Here is a 22,016-nt window from a genome sequence, read left to right as displayed (position 1 = left end):
CCCTGGTCGCTCACACTCCTGCCTGCCTGGAGGTGACACACATGGCGGGAGTTCAGGGGGAAGTGAGTTGAGGAAGACCCTGCCCAGCAGCTCCAGAGCTCTTTGGAGGAAGGAGGGGACAAAGGGAGGGCGGCCAGGTGCAGGACCATAGCCCTGGCTTTGGGGTGGAGGCTGGGATGGAATCACGGTGATGCCCTGGGGGAGGCATCTGATTTGGGGCCCCAGGGAGGGGCTGCCGGACCTGGGCTCTGGCCCTTCTTGTTTGCAGAACTGCAGAGCAGAGGCAGGATCAGGTCCCTGGGGAAGGTTTGCGTCTGCACCATGTGGGTGTCAGCTGGCCTGGGGGCGCTAGGACAGTCCTTGGGCAGGACCTGGGGTGACCAGGACGAGGGGGTGGGGGTGGGCCTAGAGCTCAGTACCCAGGGTCCCCTCCGGAATTAGTGGGATGTTGGTGCTGTGGGGTCCGTCCGGACCCTCAGTGTCGCAGGGTGGCTCCAGGCTCTGTCCCGTGTCCTCGTGTCTCAGAGGTGTGTCCTCCCCGGCCTCTCCCTCCTCAGGCCCTCCCGGATGTGAGCACTTCCTCCTTGGCCTTGGGGCCCTCTGTTTGCTCTTCCTGGCTCTGAGCCAGCCCGGCATACACAGCCCCACTTTGCAAACAGGCAGAAATACGTCAGGCTCCCCAGAGGCGATCTCTGGTGCTCCTGGGGAAGGCTGTGTGGTGTAGAATCGTTTCAGTCCTCCCCTGTCTGGACCCCTGCCTGGCCCTTAGGCCTGTGAGTAGAGGTGGACCATCCCGTCTTTACTAAGTTGAAAACAAATTCAAAGGAAAGAGTTTGATATTGTAATGTTTGATAGAGGTTGTTTTGTTATTTGAATTGGCTACCTCTTAAACTTAAAAAAAAGAGCTTAGTAGTATAAGCAGGAATTTTTAAAACTCAAAACATTAAAAATATTTTCTATAACATTTTTTAATAGAGGTTACTTTTTGAGCAGTTTTTGTTTTTGCTGGAGCCTAGTTCCCCACAGTGAAAGCAGTCCGAACCCCTGGACGCCAGGGAAGTCCTCAGAGCAGCTTTAGTTTCACAGCAAAACGGAGAAGAAAGTGCAAAGGCTCCCCACATGCCCTCTGCCCTACATGCACAGCCTCGGCCTTTATCAGCAGCCCCAACAGAGAGGTGCATCTGTCGCAGCCGATGAACCCACATTCTTTATGAACCCATAAAGAATCTGCCTGCAATGCAGGACACTGCAGTTTGATTCCCGGGTCGGGAAGATCCCAGGGAGAAGGGAATGGCTACACACTCCAGTATTCTTGGGCTTCCCCTGTGGCTCAGATGTTAAAGAATCTACCTGCAATGTGGGAGACCTGGGTTCAATCCCTGTGTTGGGAAGATCCCCTGGAGGTGGGCATTCTTGCCTGGAGAATCCTCATGGACAGAGAAGCCTGGTGGGCTACAGCCCATGGGGTCACAAAGAGCTGGACACGACTGAGTGACTAAGCACACACCCCTGCATTGGCACATGAATTTAACCACTGGACTACCAGGCAAGTCCAAACATGGACTTTTAAAAATTGTCTAATAGTTTTGCCTTTTCTAGTGGTAGCTTATGGTGAATGGTGTCAGATTCGTGATCTCTGAAGGAGAAAATTTCGCTTTGGGATCATAGACGCGGCTTCAGTCACTCAAGAGCTTCATGCAGCAAAAGTATTATTATTAAAGTAACAAGGGATAGAGAAATCTTCTGACACAGACACCAGAAGGAGGCAGAAGAGTGCGCCCCTACTAGTCTTAGCAAGACCTTATATACTTTATCAATTGGTTACTAGCAATAGATCCGAAGAATGCCTCAAGGTTGTTAAGGTCTTACAAGACCCACTCACACAACATACATCTTAACAAGGTTAGCCAGAAGGAATGGGTTCCTGTTAAGAAGAAACAAGTCCTCGAGCAAGATACATTGATGTTATATGATCATTAGTACACAGTTTAAGGAAAAACATACCCTTCAGTTCAGTTCAGTTGCTCAGTGGTGTCCGACTGTTTGCGACCCCATGGACTGCAGCATGCCAGGCCTCCCTGTCCATCACCATCTTCCAGAGTTTACTCACACTCATGTCCATTGAGTTAGTGATGCCATCCAACCATCTCATCCTCTGTCATTCCCTTCTCCTCCCACCTTCAATCTTTCCTAGCATCTGGGTCTTTTCAAATGAGTCAATTCTTTGCATCAGGTGGCCAAAGTATTGGAACTTCAGCTTCAGCATCAGTCCTTCCAATGAATATTCAGGACTGATCTCCTTTAGAATGGACTGGTTGGATCTCCTTGCAGTCCAAGGGACTCTCAAGAGTCTTCTTCAACACCACAGTTCAGAAGCATCAATTCTTCGGTGCTCAGCTTTCTTTATAGTTCAACTCTCACATCCATATATGACTTTTAGAAAAACCATAGCTTTGAGTAGATGGACCTTTGTTGGCAAAGTAATATCTCTGCTTTTAATAAGCTGTCTAGGTTTGTCATAACTTTTCTTCCAAGGACCAAGCATCTTTTAATTTCGCCATCTACAGTGATCATAGAACCCAAGAAAATAAAGTCTGTTATTGTTTCCATTTCCCCCCACCCATCTATTTGCCATGAAGTGATGGGACTGGATGCCATGATTTTAGTTTTTTGAATGTTGAGTTTTAAGCCAGCTTTTTCACTCTTCTTTCACCTTCATCAGGAGGCTCTTTAATCACCTTCATCATGAGACACCCACATACCACATCTACTTCACCTGCTTCATCCATCCGTGAGTGGGCAAGTAGGTTGTTTCATGTCTTGGCTACTGTAAATAATGCCACAGTGAACGTGGGGGTGAAGATACCTTTTTTAAAATATGTTTTTGGCTGCCTTGGGCCCTTTGTTGCAGTGCTCAGGCTTCTTGTTCTGGTGCTTGGGCTCTCTAGTTATGGCGCATGGGCTTAGTTGCCCTTTGGCAAATGGGGTCTAAGTTCCCCGACCAGGGATTGAGCCCAGGTATGCACTGAAAGGCAAATTCTTAACCACTGGACTGCCAGGGAAGTCCCATAGATATCTCTTTGAGATGGTGATTTCATTTCCTTCTGATGAGTACCCAGAAGTGGGATTGCTAGTTAATATGGTAGTTGGAGTCTGAATTTTTTGAGGCATCTCCATGCTGTTTTCCACAGGGGCTGTACCAATTTACATTCCCATCAGCAGTGCCCAAGGGTTCTCTTTTCTCCACATCCTTGCCAACACATGTTTCCTGTCTTTTTGATAACAGTTGTTCTGACAGATGCGAGGTGGGATCTGATTGTGGTTTTGGTTTGCGTTCCCCTGATGGTTAACGGGACTTCCCAAGCGGCGCTAGTGCTAAAGAGCCTGGCTGCGAATGCAGGAGACGTAAGTGACACGGGTTTGATCTGTGGGTCGACAAGATCCCCTGGAGAAGGGTATGGCAGCCCTCTCCAGTTTTCTTGCCTGAAGAATCCCGTGGACAGAGGAGCCTAGTGGCCTCCAGTCCATGGGGTCGCACAGAGTTGGACACAACTGAGTGACTTGGCAACAGATGGTTAATGATGTTGAGTATCTTTTCACGGGCCTGTTGGCCATCAGTATGTCTTGTTTGGGAAAATGTCCATTCCAGTCCTCTGCCCATTTTTTAACTGGATTGTTTTGCTCTTGAATTTTATGAGTTCTTTGTGTACTTTGGATATTAATGCTTTATCGGATACATGATTTGCAGATACTTTCTCACATCCCACAGGTTATCTTTTCATTTGACTGATGACTTCCTTTGCTGTGCAGGAATCTTTTAATTTGATGTAGTCTACTTACGTATTTTTTCCTTCTTTACCCTTTGTTTTTGATGTCAAATCGAAAAAATCATTGCTACGGCCTAACGTCTTTTCCTAGGAGTTTTCTGGCTTTGGGTCTTATGTTCAAGTTTTTAATCTATTTTGAGTTGATTCAAAAATCTTTTAAAATGAGCATTTGAGAAGCCAAATGAGGCTCCTTTCCTGTGCTCTGGGGGTTCCCCTGGCCACTGCCTGGGCGACCGTGGCTGCTGCCCTTGAGCCAGTGATGCAGGTGAGAAGTAGGGGTCCTGAATGCCCCCTAGGCTGAAGGGGTGACTTTGGGGGTGGGCGACAGGTCCAGACAGCCTTTGGTCTCCCCAGAAAATGGCACTGGTGACTGAATGCTGAAGGCTCCAGCCCTCCTGTGGCTTCTGACTGGTGCTTAGAGAAGGAGGAAGCAGTGCTGATGAGTGTGTATGTTGCTGACTGTGTGCCAGGCTCCTTATCTGTGCCATCTCGTGGTTCAGTCTTTCCCATAGTCAAGTGTGGTAGCGCTGTTGTTCCTCTTTTACGGATGAGAATGTAAAGGTGGCTGGGTTTTGGCAGCTTGCTCAGGTCACCCAGCCAGTAAGACTGGGAGTCGGGAACCATCTCTGAGGTTGCCTGGCTTAGGCTCCAAGTCTGGAAGGAGCCAGATCGGGAGGGCAGTGGAGCTCCATGGCCCAGAGTGGGGGGTCCAGCCTCTAGGGCCACGCTGGCCAGCAGACTGGAGCAGGGTGTGTGTGCCCGGGTGATGCCAGGCACCCAGAAACTGCACACTAGCTCAGTGCCTGGTACCCACCTCAGGGCCTGAGGCTAGTGGAGACAGAGTTCATCAGCCAGACAGATAGGTGTCTGGGAGAGGGCCAAGCTCCATGGGGTTGCCCAAGGTAGGAGCACCAGGCTGGCTTTCTGGGACTCCAGGGATTTCATAGGGCTTCCCTGCTGCTGACCTCTGCAAAGACATGGCTTTTCCTCTGGGGGAAATGGGGTGATTTCAGTACCCCCTGACCTTGGGGAGTTCCCCGCTCTCAACTCCAGGGAACCCACCCCTCGGGCGCTCTCTTGGAGCCCTGGGGGCAGGCAGCAATCAGGTTTTGTCTTGCCGGGAAGGTCTGGATGCTGTGATTTGTTTGCAGTTCTCAATATCTGTGGCCACAGGAGGCCAGCTCCTCTGGGACTCCTGACAGAGACGGTAGTCCTGGGAATGTGTGCTTTCTCCAAGGGATCATAGCTGTGTCCTTGCTCATTCAGCTCTGCGGGTCACTGCGGGTCCTGGGAGCCAGGAGGGGCAGGCGCACTGAGCACCCCACAGCCGGGCTGCCTCGATGTCACAGTCACGGCCTTTGCGGAAGGTCCTTGCAAAGGACCTCCCTTCCTGCCAGGGCAGGGGCCTTCTCCCACTGGCAGGCTAGGTGCCTGGACCCCAGGGCAGGAAGGTCCCCCTCTGCCCTTCCTCCCAGTGGCAACACGACCCTGCAGCCCCTTGTCTGGCTGTCAGGTCAGATCAGCACCCCACGGTGAGTGGGGGTCCTTTTCCTTCTCTGGGAGCCATCAGGCCTTTGGAGGGCCGTCTCCCTGGGGTCACTGCTGTTCATGAGTGACATCCTGCCAGAGGCTTATCCTGCCTCTTCTCCCCCCAGGATCATGCGGCCGGATGACGCCAACGTGGCCGGCAATGTGCACGGAGGGACTGTCCTGAAGATGATCGAGGAAGCAGGAGCCATCATCAGCACCCGGCACTGCAACAGCCAGAACGGGGTAGGTGTCTGGGGACCCTCTGCCAGCCTGGCCAGGTCTCTGGGAGATCCAGGCAGTCCCCTCCGGCCGTGTTGTACTCTCTGGGGTCAGGGCAAGAGTCTGGGTGGGGCCTGGGCCTGGAGCCTGCCCCTCCCTCTTCCTTGAGCCTTGGGGGCATCTGGAAGCCCTGGCCCTGGACCAGGGACCCCTTGGATTGGCACTTGGTTTGGGGCTCATTGAAGGGAGGCTGGGTACCCCCAGAAACTAAGCTGAGAGACACCTTTTCAGCCCCTCTCCCTGCGTGTGGGGTGAGTCGTGGCTTCCTGAGTCCGAGAGGCCCCAGCCTCTCAGAGCCTGTGTGGGCGGCAGTTAATCCTGGGTGTCACATTGCCTGCACCCGGATCTGTCCCCTGCTCGACCCATCCTGGGTCCACTGGCAAGTCTGGGGGCTCTTCCCTTGGTGGCTCCTGGGCTGCAGGGCCCGCAGGCCTGCACCAGCTCCTGCCGTGGTGCCTGCTCTCCACCCGCTGCCCAGACAGAGGCAGACTTGCAGATTGAGGGCTTCAGGGCAGCTGCTGGGCATGCAGCCTGCCGGGTCCTGCCCGGCCCCCAGCTCTGTGGGGTCCCAACATTCTCTGAAGCCCGCCCTCGGGATCCTATGGGCCTCAGCCAGCCACCTGCTGTGCCCCTGTCCTCCAGTTCCACACTCATGTGGGCTGTGTGTATATGTGCATGGGTGTGCACCACTGTAAGGGTGCATGCGTGCAGAATGAACCAGGCTGGGGTAAGTGTTGGGGGTGGATGTGGGCCTGGGGGCCTCAGTATGGGGAGGAGTAGGGTGGGTTGCGTAAGACCGTGCTGTGAGGGAGGGGCTCTCCTGCCTGCTGAGAGTTTAGATTGATTCAGCGCCCTTGACGTTCTGGGGCTAACCCGTCACATTCAGAGAGTGCCCTCTGGTGGCTATGAGGAAGATAGGCCTGGGCCTGAAGGTCCGGGGCCGAGGTGGGGGCCAAGCCCCTGAGAGAGACTTTGAGGGTCCATGCCAAGCCTGGCAGGAAAGGCTGGATGTAGAAAAGGAAAAGCCCCAGGACTTGGAGTGAGGGAGTAGGGGCTCAGGAGGCTGTGTGTTGTTCAGTTGCTCAGTTGTGTCTGACTCTTTGCAACCCCATGGACCACACCACGCCAAGCTTCCCTGTCCTTCACCATCTCCCGAAGCTTGCTCAAACTCGTGTCCAGTGAGTTGATAATGCCATCCAACCATCTCATCCTCTGTCGCCCCTTCTCCTGCCGTCAATCTTTTCCATCATGAGGGTCTTTTCCAATGGCTTGGCTGTTTGCATCAACTGGCCATATTGGAGCTTCAGCTTCAACATCAGTCCTTCTAGTGAATATTCAGGATTGATTTCCTTTAGAATTGACTGGTTTGATCTCCTTGCTGTCCAAGGGATTCTCAAGAGTCTTCTCCAGCACCGCAGTTCGAAAGCATCAGTTCCTTGGTGTGCAGCTTTCTTTATGGTCCAACTCTCACGTATGACTACTGGAAAAATCATAGCTTTGACTAGATGGACCTTTGTCAGCAAAGTGATGTCTCTGCTTTTTATTAGTCATAGCTTTTCTTCCAAGGAGCAAGTGACTTTTAATTTCTTGGCTGCAGTCACTGTCTGCAGTGTTTTTGGAGCCCAAGAAAATAAAGTCTGTCATTATTTCCACTTTTCCCCCATCTGTTTGCCGTGAAGTGATAGGACCGGATGCCATGGTCTTCATCTTTCGAATGTTGAGTTTTAAGTCAGCTTTTTCACTCTCCTTTTTCACCTTTATCAAGAGGCTCTTTAGATCCTCTTTGGCTTTCTGTCATTAAGGTGGTGTCATCTGCATATCTGAGGTTATTGATATTTCTCCAGGCAATCTTGATTCCAGCTTGTGCTTCATCCAGTATGGCATTTTGCATGATGTACTCTGCATATAAGTTAAATACTCAGGGTGACAATATACAGCCTTGACGTACTCCTTTCCCAATTTGGAACCAGTCCATTGTTCCATCTCCTGTTCTAACTGTTGCTTCTTGACCTGCACACAGGGTTTCTCAGGAGGTGGTCTGGTACTCTCATCTCTTTAAGAATTTTCCAAGTTTGTTGTGATCTACACAGTCAGAGGCTTTAGCATAGTCAGTGAAGCAGAAGTAGATGTTTTTCTGGAACTCTCTTGCTTTTTCTGTGATCCAGTAGATGTTGGCAATTTGATTTCTGGTTCCTCTGCCTTTTCTAAATCCAGCTTATACACCTGGAAGTTCTCAGTTCACATACTGTTGAAGCCTAGCTTGAAGGATTTTGAGCATTATCTTGCTAGCATATAAAATTAATGCAATTGTGTGGTAGTTTGAATATTTTTAGGCATTGTCCTTCTTTGCGATTGGGATGAATACTGATCTCCAGTTCTGTGGCCACTGCTGAGTTTTCCAAATTTGCTGGCATATTGAGTGCAGCACTTTCACAGCATCATCTTTTAGGATTTGAAATAGCTCAGCTGGAATTTGATCATCTCCCTTGACTTTGTTTGTAGTAATGTTTCGTAAAGCCCATTTTGACTTCATACTCCAAGATATCTGGCTCTAGGTGAGTGACCACACCATCATGGTTATCCGGGTCAATAAGACCTTTTTTGTACTGTTCTTTGTATTCTTGCCACCTTTTCTTAATCTCTTCTGCTTCTGTTAGGTCCTCACTGTTTCTGTCTTTTATTGTGCCCATCCTTGCATGAAATCTTCCCTTGGTATCTCTAGTTTTCTTGAGGAAACCTCTGGTCTTTCCTATTCTATTGTTTTCCTCTCTTTCTTTGCATTGTTCACAAAAGAAGGCTTCTTTTATTTCTCCTTGCTATTCTTTGGAACTCTGCATTCACATGGATATATCTTTCCCTTTTTCATTTGTCTTTTGCTTCTCTTCTTTTCTCAGCTATTTGTAAGGCCTCCTCAGACAACCATTCTGCCTTTTGGCATTTATTTTTCTTGGGGATGGTTTTGGTCACCACCTCCTGTCCAACCTCTTAGGAACCTCTGTCCATAGTTCTTCAGGCACTCTATCAGATCTAATCCCTTGAATCTATTTGTCACTTCCACTGTATAATTGTAAGGGGTTTGATTTAGATCAATCCTGAATGGTCTAGTGGATTTCCCTACTTTGTTCAATTAAGTAGAATTTTGCAATAACGAGGTCACGATCTGAGCCACAGTCAGCTCCCCCCCCTTTTTTTTTTTTGTTGACTGTATAGAGCGTCTCCATCTTCAGCTACAAAGAATATAATCAGTCTGATTTCGGTATTGACCATCTGTTGATGTCCAAGTGTAGAGTCGTCTCTTGTGTTGTTGGAAGAGGGTGTTTGCTCTGACCAGTGCGTTCTCTTGGCAAAACTCTGTTAGCCTTTGCCCTGCTTCATTTTGTACTCCAAGGCCAAACTTGCCTGTTACTCTGGGTATCTCTTGTCTTCCTACTTTTACATTCCAGTCCCCTCTAATGAAAAGGACATCTTTTTTTGGTGTTAGTTCTAGAAGATTTTGTAGGTCTTCATAGCAGCCTCTTGCCGGCAGAGCTTGGAGAGTTCCAGAAGGGGCCCTCAGGCTGTGCCCTCATCCTTGCCTGGCTCTCTCAGCTCTTGCCTTTTCCACTTTGTGCCAGTGAGTGGTGCTGTAGCCCCACAAATGTACTGAGGGCTGGAAGCCCAGCAATTCCCTCAGGTTGTTTCAGCCTCAGGGGTGATGTGACTGTGGGCGGGTAAGGAGGGGTGAGGTGGGCGTGGAAGGGACAGGCCCCCCCTTGAATCAGAGGGTGAACCCACATGCTGTGCTTGCCTGCACAGCCCCTGCTGTGTCGCCGCTCTGGGGCCTGACTCCAGGACCTTTATAGGAACAGACTCCTGCCTGTCTGAGGCTGTCCTGGGAAAGGATGGACATGGGGGTCCCTGGCATCCCTTCCGAGAGGCTTGTTCTGTGGGTTTGGGGCGGGCTGGGGAAATGGCCTGTTTGCCAGGTGTCAGATGAGTTCTCACACAGGTGGGAGAGCTGTACTTTGCTGCTGTGGGTGGTGACAGGTGGCCAGTGGGAAGGGTGCAGACACACCAGGGCTCGAACTTTCACCTGTGAGCCCGACGTCTCCAGGCCCGCAGGAGGGTGCTGTGAGGACCAGCTGCCAAAGTGAAGCCCAGAGCTGGCACGGGATGCACAGACCCTCGGGAGCTGCCCAGCCAGCCCAGGGGTACCTGTGCCAGCACGCCCAGTGTCCTCAAAAAGCCGGCTGGTTTCTTGATTCTGATAGAAAGTTGTAAAAGTGCTGGGTGCTGTGATTGGCAGTGAAGATCAAACATAGGACTATCTTTAGTGTCATTTGGTTGATGTGGATTGAAAAGGAAGCTTATTCCATGATATATGAAGGACTGTTACAACTCAACAGCAAAAAATAAACAACCCATTTTAAAAATGGGCAGAGGAACTGAATAGACATTTTTCCAGTGAAGACGTGCAGATGGCCAGCAGGCGTGTGAAGAGATGCTCACCATCAGTAATCGTCAGGGAAATGCAGATCAGAACCATGAGATGGCAGCTCACGCCTGCCTGAATGGCTGTCATCAAAAAGACAACAGATAGGAAGTCCTATGTGGAGATAAAGGGATCCTTGCACACTGCTGGTAGGAGTGTAAACTGGTGCAGCCCCTGTGGAAAAGAGCACAGAGGTTAAAACTGATGGGCTTCCCAAGTGGTGCTAGTGGTAAAGAACCCGTCTGCCAGTGCAGGAGACGTAAGAGATGTGGGTTTGATCCGTGGGTTGGGAAGATCCTCTGGAGAAGGGAATGGCAACTCCAACATGCTTGCCTGGAGAATCCCATGGACAGAAGAGCTTGGTGGGCTACAGTCTATGGGGTCTCAAAGAGTCAGACACGACTGAAGCAACTTAGCACGCACACACATATGATCCAGTTATTCCACTTCTGAGTGTTTATCCAAAGAAAATGAAAAAACTAATTGGAAGTGGTATTTGCACCCCCTTGTTCATGGCAGCATTATTTCCAATAGCTGAGACCTAAGACAACCTAAGTGTCCACTGATGGATGAATAGGTAAAGAAATTGTGGGGAATTCTGTGGAAGTCCAGTGGTTAAGACTCTGCAATTTCACTGCCGAGGGCCCGGGTTTGATCCCTAGTCGGGCAACTAAGATCCTGAAAGCTGCACAGCCCAACTGAAAAAGAAAGAAAGAAGTTGTGGTGTATATATATGTACCCTGTGGAATGTTATACATAAAGAAAGATGGGATCTTGCCATTTGCAACAACATGGATGGACCAGGAGGGTGTTAGCTAAGTGACATAAGTCAGATGGAGGAAGACAGACACCTTGTGATTCACCCAGAGGTGAAATATAAAAAAGAAAGAAAAAATACATGAACAAACCAAACACAAGCATGTAGATACAGAGGACAGAGAACTGGTTACTAGAGAGAGGAAGGGGTGAAGTAGAGGGGGGTCAGGAGCAAGGTGGGTGAAGGAGTCATTGCTCAGTGAAGGATGGAAGCTGTATCCTTGGTGGTGAGCTCACTGTAGGGTGTGCAGAAGTAGAAACAGAACGCTGTACACGTGAAACTCATGCAGTGTTATAAATCAGCGCCTGTGTGCACGCTGTCATGCCCAACTCTTCGTGGCCCTGTGGGCTGCAGCCTGCCAGGTGCCTCTGTCCATGGGCTTCTCCAGGCGAGAGGGCTGGAGTTGACTGCCACGTCCTCCAGGGCATCTTCCTGACCTAGGGATTAAACCCATGTCTCTTGCGTCTCCTGCATTGGCAAGTGGATTCTTTACCACTTTACCACCTGGGAAGCCCTATAAACCAATGCTACCTCAATAAAAACTGAACCTACAAAAACTTGATTTTCAGGAGTCCTCTGGCGTCCAGTGGTTAAAACTCTTTCCAACACATTTTCTTTTGTATATACATATATGTGTCTATATATATATTTGACTGCACAAGGTCTTGGTTGTGGCACTCAGGATCTTTAGCTGTGGTATGTGAACTCTTAGTTGCAACATGTGAAATCTAGTTGCCTGACCAGGGATCAAACTCAGGCCCTCTGTGTTGGGAGCTTGGAGTCTTAGCCATAAGACCACCAGGGAAGTCCTAAGACTCCTTGTTTTCATTGCCAAGAGCCTTGAGGAACTAAGATCCCAGAAATTGTACACTGCACGGTGAGGCCAAAAAAACAAAAAACACCTGATTCTCAGTGCTGGGGCCTGGCGAGCACTCGGCCCTATTGAGAAGCACTGTGGGAACACTTGGTGAGGTGTGTGTTTGCTTCTGCCCAGAAAATCATCACCAAAAATGATTTAAATAAAAGAAAGCTCCTCACAGGGTTATTCAGAATAAGAAGCAATTGAGGTTGACCCAAATCTAATAGGAGGATACTCTGTTTGGCCATTAAAAAAATATCCTTGCAGTGGAGTATTGCGAAATGGCAGCTGTAGAAAGTGTTAAGAAAATGAAGGAGGAGGTGAGTCCCTCATTTTCATGAAGCGTGAGCTCCCAAGGGTTCCCCTCATGGCCGGGGACGTAAGCCTTCTTGTTCCTTTTGAGTTTTGAGTCATGAAAATGGGTTGTGTATTTAAAGGATAAAGAACATTTTTTAAAAAGAGATGTGATTGCTAAGAGCTTGTCATAACATGGGCAGGTTATTTTTCTTCCTGTTGAGTGAAAAAAGCAGATCGTGAAAGTGGATATTTAGCATATACACAGCTAGGTGAGATTATATATGACAACCATAGGTGAGTATAAGTGACAATTATGCATGACTACGAGTGTCAACTATATGCCTCAAACTGCAAAACGAGGAGCCAGGCAGACAAGTGAACCAGTAAAGCCTGTATTCTTGGGACAAAAAGCCGGGAAAGAAAGATCCCAAAGTAGAAGGCGTGGTTGTCTCTCGATGGGAGGGGTGAATTTTCCCTGCTCTGTCTACTTTTCTGTACTTCCCAAGTTTTCCATAACGAGTATGTACGCCTTTTTTCACTTTCCGTTATGCGAGTACTACGTATCCTTTGTAGAAAAGTCAGGAAAGAGAAGTTGCTTGGCATCCCATCACCCAGGATCACCTGTATCAACAGCTTTGCCCTGTTGCCCGCAGGCAGTGCTTCACCTCCTGGTTTTGCATTTAGGAGGGTATGCTGACAGTAACTTGCTCTAGTTTATTCTTTATTTAAAAAACCTTTTGTTTCTTTGGTCATGCCACACAGCATGTGAGGTCTTAGTTCCCTGGCCAGGGGATTGAACCCACGCCTCCTGCAGTGGAAGTGTGAAGTCCTAACCCCTGGACTGCCAGGGAAGTCCCATGACTTGCTTTACTGTAACCGTGGGGAAAAATACCCAGGGTCGTTTTAGGCGACCACGTCCAGGGTGGGGCCTTGGGACGACTGACCCACCTCTGGTCTTTGCAGGAGCGCTGCGTGGCTGCACTGGCCCGGGTGGAGCGCACGGACTTCCTGTCGCCCATGTGCATCGGCGAGGTGGCGCACGTCAGCGCGGAGATCACCTACACCTCCAAGCACTCGGTCGAGGTCCAGGTGCACGTGATGTCCGAGAACATCCTCACAGGTGACGTCCGCGTGCAGCAACGGGGGCCGTGGGGCAGGCGCAGCAGCCATGGCTCCTGGCTCATCCTGACACTGCGATGACCTCCCTGCATTCCCACCTCCACCTGTGGGCAGCAACCTCTGCGTCCTCGCTCTGCAGATGGGAAATGGGGGCATGGGGGTAGTTAGGCAATGAGCCGGGTGTGCGGCCCCCCTCCCCTCTGCCTTCCTGGGGTAGGGGCTGGCAGCCAACTGGTCTGGGCAGAGGGGTGGCAGCGGGCTAGGAGGGCACCAGCCACCTTCCAGCCCTGCTAATGTGCACCCAGTGGCCACCCTCCTGTCCCCAGCCCCTCACTGCTCCTTGGAGGACGCTGGCCTGGCCCTTGCTCTGCTCCCCAGGGGCCCCTGCAAGCCAGGCTGGTGCTCACTGGGTGAACCTTTGACTCGGGTTTGATCTGAATATTCTCTTCCTCAGAGTGGTAACCATGGAAACCCTTTTTCCTACCCCCACTGGGCGCTGCAGGGGAGTGTGGCTCCCATTCAGTCACTGCTTTTTATAACCAAGATGCTCATGAGGCAGGCAGCCTCCTTGGTGCCCTCGCTGCCCTGCTCTTCATCCCAGCCCACCCGGTGTCCCACCCAGAGGAGAGGCCCTGCTGGCTCTAGGAGAGGGAGCTGCCTGGGTCCTTGCCCCTCCTCCAACACCCCACCCTCAGCCGTGGCTGCCTGCGGAGTGCTGTGCTCAGAGATCTTCATGGGGCTCCAGGCTTCTCCCCCACACAGGCCAGGTGCTCAGTTACCCATCTAGAACATTCCCATGACTGCAGCAGGCCCAGCATAGTGAATGGTGCAGCTGAGGCAGTACCTGGGGCGGGGGGGGTGGTCAGCTGGCTTGTGCCCCATGTCCTGATCTGTGGCCTGAGCTCTGTGTTCGGGGCAGCTCCAGCGTCAAGAGACCTTGGATGCTGGTCTCAGGCTGTGGCACAGAAAGGGGTCCTCTGGTCCTGACTTCCCACATGGGCTAGCAGCCCACCATCCCGGAGAAGGCCCCTCCCATCTCCCCACCACCTGCCTCCTCCATGCCCACCCCCACCACAGTGACCCAGTCCTGCTCTCCTGGCCCGAGATGGGAGTAGAGTCTCCCCGCTCAGGACCCAAGGGAGGAAATGGCTGGCTGCACTCTCTGCTTCTCTTGAAATTCACACTTAGTCGATAGTGTTTTCAGCAGTGCTGGTTTTTTCATTGCAATTTTCTGGTGTCTCAAAACAGGGTAGGGGCCTGCTTTACAGATTCCTGTCATCCAGGCCCCCTTTCTGCACATCAGAGGCTTTGGGCAGGGAGGAAGCCCGTGAACAGAATGGCATCACACTGAGTGGGGACGAGAGGCAGGGGACAGGGGGCCTCTTGGGCTTTCAGACTGGAGCTCACCTCTGCCAAGTGGCAGGGATCCTGGGATCTTGGCTCCTCCCACCAGAGGTGGTTCTCAAGGGGACACACTTGGTTGTCACAATCAGGGGGATGCTGCCGACTGCCTGGTGACCAGCCTGGGTGTCTGCAGAGGGAGGCTGAGGAGGCTGGCGCTGGACTGCTGATGTCTGAGGGGAGTGGGCATGTCCCCTGCCCCTGCAGCTTCCGTTGGCTCATGATGGACAGGGACTCAGTCACTGATGAAGGAAGGAAGGAAGGAAGGAGTGGAGGAGTCGCTCCTGTGCTGAGAGGAAGCCAGCAGGGGGCGCTGTCTAGAACGACAGCGCTTTCTTCTTTCTTTGCAGGACCCTCCCTCTGTGGGCAGGAGTGGGCAGTGCTCACCCAGTGCCCCGTGCTAGCGACACGAAACCCCCTGCTTCGTGATCAGGATGCTCTCCACGTGCCCCCCGGCCTCCCCCGCCCCCCGCCCCCAACACACACAGAATCCCCAGCTGCCCTGGCCCTGAAGGGTGGGCACACAGTCTAAGCTGCCCCGAGGATAGAAGTGGCTGTGCTCTGCACTCCCTCCCGGAACAGCGGGCAGGCTGCGGGCATGTGACGGGGACAGAGGCCCAGTGGAGGACGGGCTGGCCAGCACTGCCCAGCTTTTTGACACGGGGGAGGGCCGAGGCCGCGGGAGAAACCCGAGGCCGGATCATGGGGTGGATGTGAACGCTGGAGCCCTGGGGCTGCGTCTTTTCTCCAGGGCTTGGTCGCCTTGCCCACGAGCCCCTGCTGCAGGTCCGGGCACCCTCCTCCCACCTTGATCTCACATCCAGGTCCCCCTCTGGGTCTTGGCACTATGTCAATATCTCTGTCATCCTCTGTCCGTCTTTCCATGTTTGGGTCTGTGTGAGTCTCTCTTATCCTGGGACCCTGTGTCTCAAGATCTTCCTACCTTGATGCATCTCTGCCTGCGTGTCCACTGGGATGTGAGGGCAGGCCGTGTGGCTGCCTGGTCCAGAACAGGGCTGCCCAGAGGGGCTTCGAACACGGCCAGGTGGGGAGACCAGGCTGCGCAGACAAACAGGCGATGAGGCTGAGCCAGGAGGCTGCTCGTGTGCCGTCTCTGTATTTCACAGCCCCTGGAGGCAGGGCCCCCGTTCTGCGCGTCCCCCTCACTCGGGGCCGTGCCGCCTTCAAGAGGCAGCCTGGCGAGCATGCGCCCAGGCAGACAACCAGCAAACCTTTGCTCATTCATCTCCAGCAACTGTCAAAATATTAAGCTCACTGGGATGTGATTGCTGCGAAACGCTCCAGAAAATGGCTGGGAGCCTCAGAATTTCAGAATAGATGTTTTCAGTGCTGCCGTTGTCTTTTGGTGGTTTTATTGAATGATAGAGAAAGCACAGTTCGAGTGTTTTGCCTCATTTGCTCCATGATGTTCATTTGGGTTTGGAGGAGGGCCACTCCGCGTTTCCGTGGAAACGGGCCATCAGGCTGGCTCTAGCTGAATCGGACAGGAAATCTTTACTCCCCAGAGCAGGTTGTCAGAATCACTCTCCATCACAGAGCAGTGAAGATATTTTTCCATGTTGTTTGCCTGTGATCCTGGTGGTGCTGTGGAAACGTCCTGGTGGGCCTCGCCCTCTTTCTTACTGACCTGCTGGGGCTCGGCCTGGACCTTTGGTCTAGTTTAAGGGAAAAAACGGAGGCCCCAGGATCGCCTTGAGGGGGCAGGTCAGAGGAACTGGTAGGAGGCATTTAGGGCCAGGCCCCCAGGCTGCTTCCTCTATTCTACTTACTCTCTGTCCTGAAGTTCTCCTGTTCTCTGCTACATGCAATCTTCCACGTCAAAGAGGCAACTTTTAACAGGCATCCTCACAAACATTAATACTTTTCTGAAATTATGGGGTCTGGGAGGCATTGAGCTTCTGTATGAACCTAGGCAAGCCCCTTGACTTCTCTGGGCTTCAGTGTCCTCCTGCACAAGTGAGAGGTGTGGACCCAGGGATCTCTGGGCTCTTTCAGCCCGTGATGTTCAGCCCGGACAGCCCTCCCGCCCTGGGAGCCCCACTCTGCCCTGAGGCCAGGCTTGGTGCCCAGAGAGGGTTCTGTTTCTTGCTGTTCACCCCAGAGCTGAAGCCAGCAGCTCACAGCGCTCTCTCAGCCCCGACGTGGGAGCATCTGGAGTGAGGCTGAGTCCCCCCAACTGTGCCTGGTGTGGCGCCCCCCCACCCGGAAGGGGGACCTGGTGGGGGGTGGGCTGTACTCTGGCTGTGCCCTTGGCCCCGCCTCCACAACCCTCAGCCTCACATCCGTGAGCTGCTTCCTGCCCACCCAGAGCTTTTCTCAGTGGCCTTTGCGCCAGTGGATGGGTCCTTCAGAGGATGTTCCTGTTCTGTGTGTCGTGATGTCCAGTTCCTCAGCGGGGCCTTCTTCCATGAGATCTGTCAGCTGGGATCTCTCCATGGAGATGGGGCCCAGCCTGGCTTTGTCCTGCTTTTCCCTGGGAGGAGGCTGAGGCCAATCTGCCCGCCCCACCCCAGCCTAGCCCTTCCCTCTCCCTCCCTCTGGAGGCTCCTTGGAGGCCTGCCTGGAGTTGGCGCCCTCCAGATGTGGGCCTTCTGAGTTAGAAAGTCCTAGAAAGCTGGCAGGCCCCCCAGCTTAGACCAGAAGATCTGAAGTCTTCCCAGCAGCCTCATTGTGGGGCCACATGCTGGGGCGGGGGTTCCCCAGCTGGGGCCCACGCTTCCCCCTAGTCTGTGCCCATACTTGCACCTCGAGGCTGAAGGAGGCCTGGGGGTGGGGGCCAGAGGTGGCATTGGCCTTGCCTGCCACCCTGCCGGCTCCCAGGACATTCCTCACATGTCTTTCTTCTTTGAAGGTACCAAAAAGCTGACCAATAAGGCCACCCTGTGGTACGTGCCCCTGTCGCTGAAGAATGTGGACAAGGTCCTGGAGGTGCCTCCGGTTGTGGTAAGGAGACCCTGCCCACTTTTCTCAGGCAGGGGGCAGGGAGGACCAAGTCTTAGGAGATTTAGAGGCATAGAGGGAGGGACAACCCTTCATGCAGAGAAGGCCAGAGCGGCTGGCCTGGGCCCTGCAGATACCAGACCTCCTTGGAGGGCCCTGGTCAGAGGCAAGATGGGCAACAGGACTGTGCAGGTGGCCAGTCTAGGGGAGACCACAGTCCTGGGGAGACAGGCTGAGACATCTCTGTTTCAGCCCCACTCTCTCTCCCGCCATGTCCACTTCCTTCCTTGGTTTCTCTCGTTTGGGTTTTTCTCTGGACAGATACGTCTGTGCATGAAGAGACTTCGTCTTCTTCATGCCCCACTGCAGGCAGGCTCGGCAGGCAGGCGTTCCGAGGGGGAGATTAGGCTGATAGAGGGGTTTAACTCCTCCCCTCACAGCGTCCCACCTCTCCTCCTGTGGTTCCCCTACCTCTGGATGTTCCAAGGACATCTGTGACCTGCTCTCCCTGGAGGCCAGGTGCTCTGCTCTCACCCCTGCAAGGAGCAGTTCTCAGAGAGGCCTGGGCTTGGCTTAGCCGTGTCTGCCCCTACAGGGAGCATTTTTCTGTGGCCGAGATGTCCAGAGAAGAAACTTCTAAGAAACAGTAAAGTGGGGACCCAGGCAGTTAGGGACTGTATCGCACTCACGGAGGAGCACTCCCTAGTCTCCTCCTTGCCCCCCTACCACAGGCCCTTCCCACTCTCTGTCGTGTACCCCGACTGCCCGTAGGCCTAGGGCAGTGGGGGCTTGCTCCCTGTCATCTTGCCAGGGGGGATGGGCTCCCAGCCCATAGCTCATGTCTGACCAGCACGCTGCCTGCCCAGTCAAGGCCCTGGGGAGTTGGGGGAGGGCCACTCAGCTTCTGCGCTCCAGCTGACCTTAAGTCTAGACTTTTAAACAGCATTCCTGGTGTCAGGCGTTCTCTCCACATGGACCGGGAAGGGTGATCAGACCTTGGTCTGCATCTGGTTGGTAGTCCTGGGTTTGGTACCGTGAGGGCAGGGTGGTGGTGGTGTCTGCAGCTCCGGGCTGCCTGTCCCTCCACATGTGAGGAGAGGGCAGGTTCTCCGGGCCAGATTCCCACATGTCCCATCTGTTTGAGTTTCCCGGGAGCCCCTGTGACACAGCCTAGGGGCTTGAACTGCAGTTCGTTCTCCCAGTTCTGAGGCCAGAAGTGCAGAATCACAGTGCCAGCTGGGCTGCGCTCCTGCCGGAGGCTCTGAGCCAGGGGTGATCCTTCCCATGTCGTCTAGTTCAGGCATTCCAGACGTTCTTTGACCTGTGATCACATCCCTCCAGGCTCTGCCTATGCGGTCACCTGGCTGCCTTTCCGTTTGTGTGTGTGTGTGTGCGCACACGAGTGCACGTGTCTTAACTAATTATTCCTGCACAGACCCTAGTTCCCAGATAGGTCACATGCTGAGTCCCAGGTGGACAGGAATTCTGACAGGCTGCTGTTGAAGCCAGAACACGGGCCTTCAGTCCAGCCCACTCTCCCTCTCTCCGTCTCTTCCTCCCTCCCTGTCTGCACCACCTACACCCCCCTCCGACCCCTGCCCACCACGTTCTTCCTGGAGCTGCTCTCTTTGCTGCTGACCATTTTGTCATTTTCAAGCAGCACTGACTGAGGGGTTTTAAGACCCAAGAAGCAGGTGTGAGTCTGAGGCTCAGTGACTGTCTCTTTAGAAAGTACAAGTGTGCTTATCCTCGGTTTCATCTTTCCCACTAAGTGCTTGATGTTAAATTAGCCACATCTCATGTAAACACTCAAACACTATTATTTAACTTTTAATTTTCAGATGCTACACAGTTTTAGAAGTCTCCAGCAGGCCTTATCTCTGGCTTCAGTAGCCACGTGATACGTCTTCAGGGGTTGCTGCTGAAGGAAGATTCCTGGGCCAGGCACATCAGCTTTTGCTTCCTTCTGGCTCCTGGAGGCAGGGAGTGGGGTGGGCCTGGGTGCTGAGAGCTGGTGGGTTTTTAGCCAGCAGGGGAGGGGCAAGCAACATCGGGCTCTGCTGGCTCCTGTCCCCCTCCCCACGGGGACAGGGCGGCTCTGCATGTCACCCCTCTCGTCCCCCGCTTTCCCTCCCACATCCTGGCGTGGGCCCCCTGTTTCTCTCCCATTCCCTTTGTTTAGCCGGGTTTGATGAGACATAAATATCAACCCTGCCCATGTTGCAGGGGATGTGGGAAGTGTTCCACTGGGTACAGAGAGAGCTCCAGATGGGAGAAGCTATGTGGCTTACAGCTGCAGCCATTGCTAATATTTATTTGCGTTTTCTTCCCCCCAACATGTGCTAGGCCCATGTACAAGCCTTCGCTTGACTCACATATAGGTCTGCTGTTTTCCGGGGCACAGCCCATCTGAGTCCTGGAGAGCCTGGCTCTGACTCCCAGGAGCATGGACACTCAGGTGCTGGGAGCTTGGCCGTCAGGCTTCCTAGGTCCTGCTAGCCTCCTCTAGCCGACCCCACACTGATAGTGGTTATTTAGTGAGTACATACATCACTCTGCCTCTGTGTGTGTATCTTACGTGTCTCACACATGCAGGTATGTTACGTTGATCATACATACATCCCACACATACATATACATAGATGTCTCACAGAGCATACATCGCACACATGCACACACACTGCTGTCACACGTACACGTGTGTGTGTGGATCGACCACATGAGTGCCTCTTCCTGGGGAAGCCCAGCTGTCCCCTGTGGTGTCACTCAGCGAGGACTTCGTCACTATGCTCCACCTCGTCCCCCAGGGACCAGGGACCTTGGTGACCCTGTGATGAATCAAGAGACCTCTGGTGGCTTGGGGACAGCTGTGGCCCCCGAGAGGCTGGGGGAGCACTGGAGAGTGGACTCTGGTTTTTACTGGTGTGTCAATGTGAGCTTGAGTCAAAAGGCTCACTCAGACTGTTGCCTGGGATGTTTGGGCAGTCTTCTGCTTCGAGTCAGCTGAGTCTGATGAGCCCTTGGGGATGAATGGGTGTCAGCCCATCGAGAGCATGCTCTCATGACGTGTCCCCAGATTTTAAGTCAGCAGGAGGCGTTGGTTTGTGAAGAGGCTACGTTTTCTTGGTCCTAGTGGCTGGTGTCAGAGCCGGGGCCCCTGTCAGCCCCACGTGAGTGCAGAGGTCTCATGATCCTGCTGGACATGAGGATTTATTAGCCTGGGGAGGTTGGCTCTTTTTTAAAAAATCTCTTTAAAGGCATTTCTTGAGGACACGTAAGTCGTCCCTCAGCTTTCCTAGAAAGGCACAGCACAGTCTCTGCTCTTGGAGGCCTTGCTCTGTGTGGTGGGACGTGAGGGATCATCTGTTTATGGAGGGAGAGGCTAGGGGCTCCATGGCGCTCTCCACACCCACCATGCTTTGTTTCTTTGGGACATACCACCCGACTCCATTCAAAGCCTCCTTCAGAGACGGACTCTCAAGCCCAAGATGATGGTAATGAAGCCATTGAATGTGTTCAGACTTGGGTGGTTTTGCAGCTGAGCCACTTGCAAGAAAAGCAAGATATTTAAAACCAGCTTTTGAAAGAAGGTCTGAAATTGCAGGGTCAGAGAGGAGCACGCAGGGCCCGGAGCCCAGCTGCTTCTCCACCGGCTGAGCGGGAGATGCAAGTGAAATGGATGTAAGGGCAGAGGTCAGAGCCCGTCAGGAGAGTGGCCAGGCAGGGGTCAGCAGGGAGGCCCTGAGGACCCCAGACCTCCCCAGTGGATCCCGGGACAGAGGGCGTTGCCTGTACTGGGCCCTAGCGCAATGGGCACCAGAGGACGCAACATTCTCCATTATGCCATGTTTATTTTCACGTTTATATTTACCTTCTTGGATCAGAATACCCATGATCCATCAGGGGAGCTTTGGTGGGTGTTCCTTATACACCAGCAGCCTGCTCGAATGGCTGGGAGTCAACGGAGTGAGGCTGCCCAGTGTCTAGGGCACACGGGGACCTGCCTGCTCCTCTCCTGGTCTTGGGGGCAGCCTTTCTGGGGCTCCCCAACTCTCTAGTTCTGTGTTTAGGAAGGACTGGGGCAGCTATATATAACATGGAAAGTGGCTGAGATTATCAGTGTGATGTTTTAATGGTGAAAAACTGGGAGCAGACTAAGTGTCCAGATATTATGGATCCATCACATAAATTATGGCAGGATGATACATGAGAGGAGGGAAAGCTATGACTTTTGAGCTTCATGTACAGCACGGCAGAACCTTTTATACACATGGGCAGAAAAGCAGTTCCAGGGAGGACGTCACTCAAACATCTGACCCAGACTCTCTTGCTCAGGGAGGTCTCCGTGGTATTTCCCCCTCCTCTGTGTCTTCATTATTTATATTGAGTGTGTATTGTCCGAGAAAGAAGAGATAGTTCCAGTTGCAGGAAGGCGGGGCACACGGGAGGCGACTT

General features: G+C 52.8%; 1 protein-coding gene across 4 annotated transcripts in view; it reads left to right on the top strand.

Annotated features, from left to right (window-relative positions):
• ACOT7 (acyl-CoA thioesterase 7) overlaps positions 1-22,016 on the top strand; it is a 108,131-nt gene that overhangs the window by 45,655 nt on the left and 40,460 nt on the right. For all 4 annotated transcript variants that reach the window (XM_070385125.1, XM_070385126.1, XM_070385127.1 and 1 more), the window contains exons 2-4: positions 5,483-5,600; positions 13,044-13,200; positions 17,473-17,564. In XM_070385125.1, the coding sequence (XP_070241226.1) occupies positions 5,483-5,600; positions 13,044-13,200; positions 17,473-17,564 (367 nt within the window). The remainder of the gene's footprint in view (positions 1-5,482; positions 5,601-13,043; positions 13,201-17,472; positions 17,565-22,016) is intronic.

This window comes from Bos mutus, chromosome 16 (assembly GCF_027580195.1).
Source record: "Bos mutus isolate GX-2022 chromosome 16, NWIPB_WYAK_1.1, whole genome shotgun sequence".
NCBI classification, from domain to species: domain Eukaryota; kingdom Metazoa; phylum Chordata; class Mammalia; order Artiodactyla; family Bovidae; genus Bos; species Bos mutus.
The sequence above is the reverse complement of the archived record's forward strand: the minus strand, read 5'-3'. Positions and strand labels throughout refer to the sequence as shown.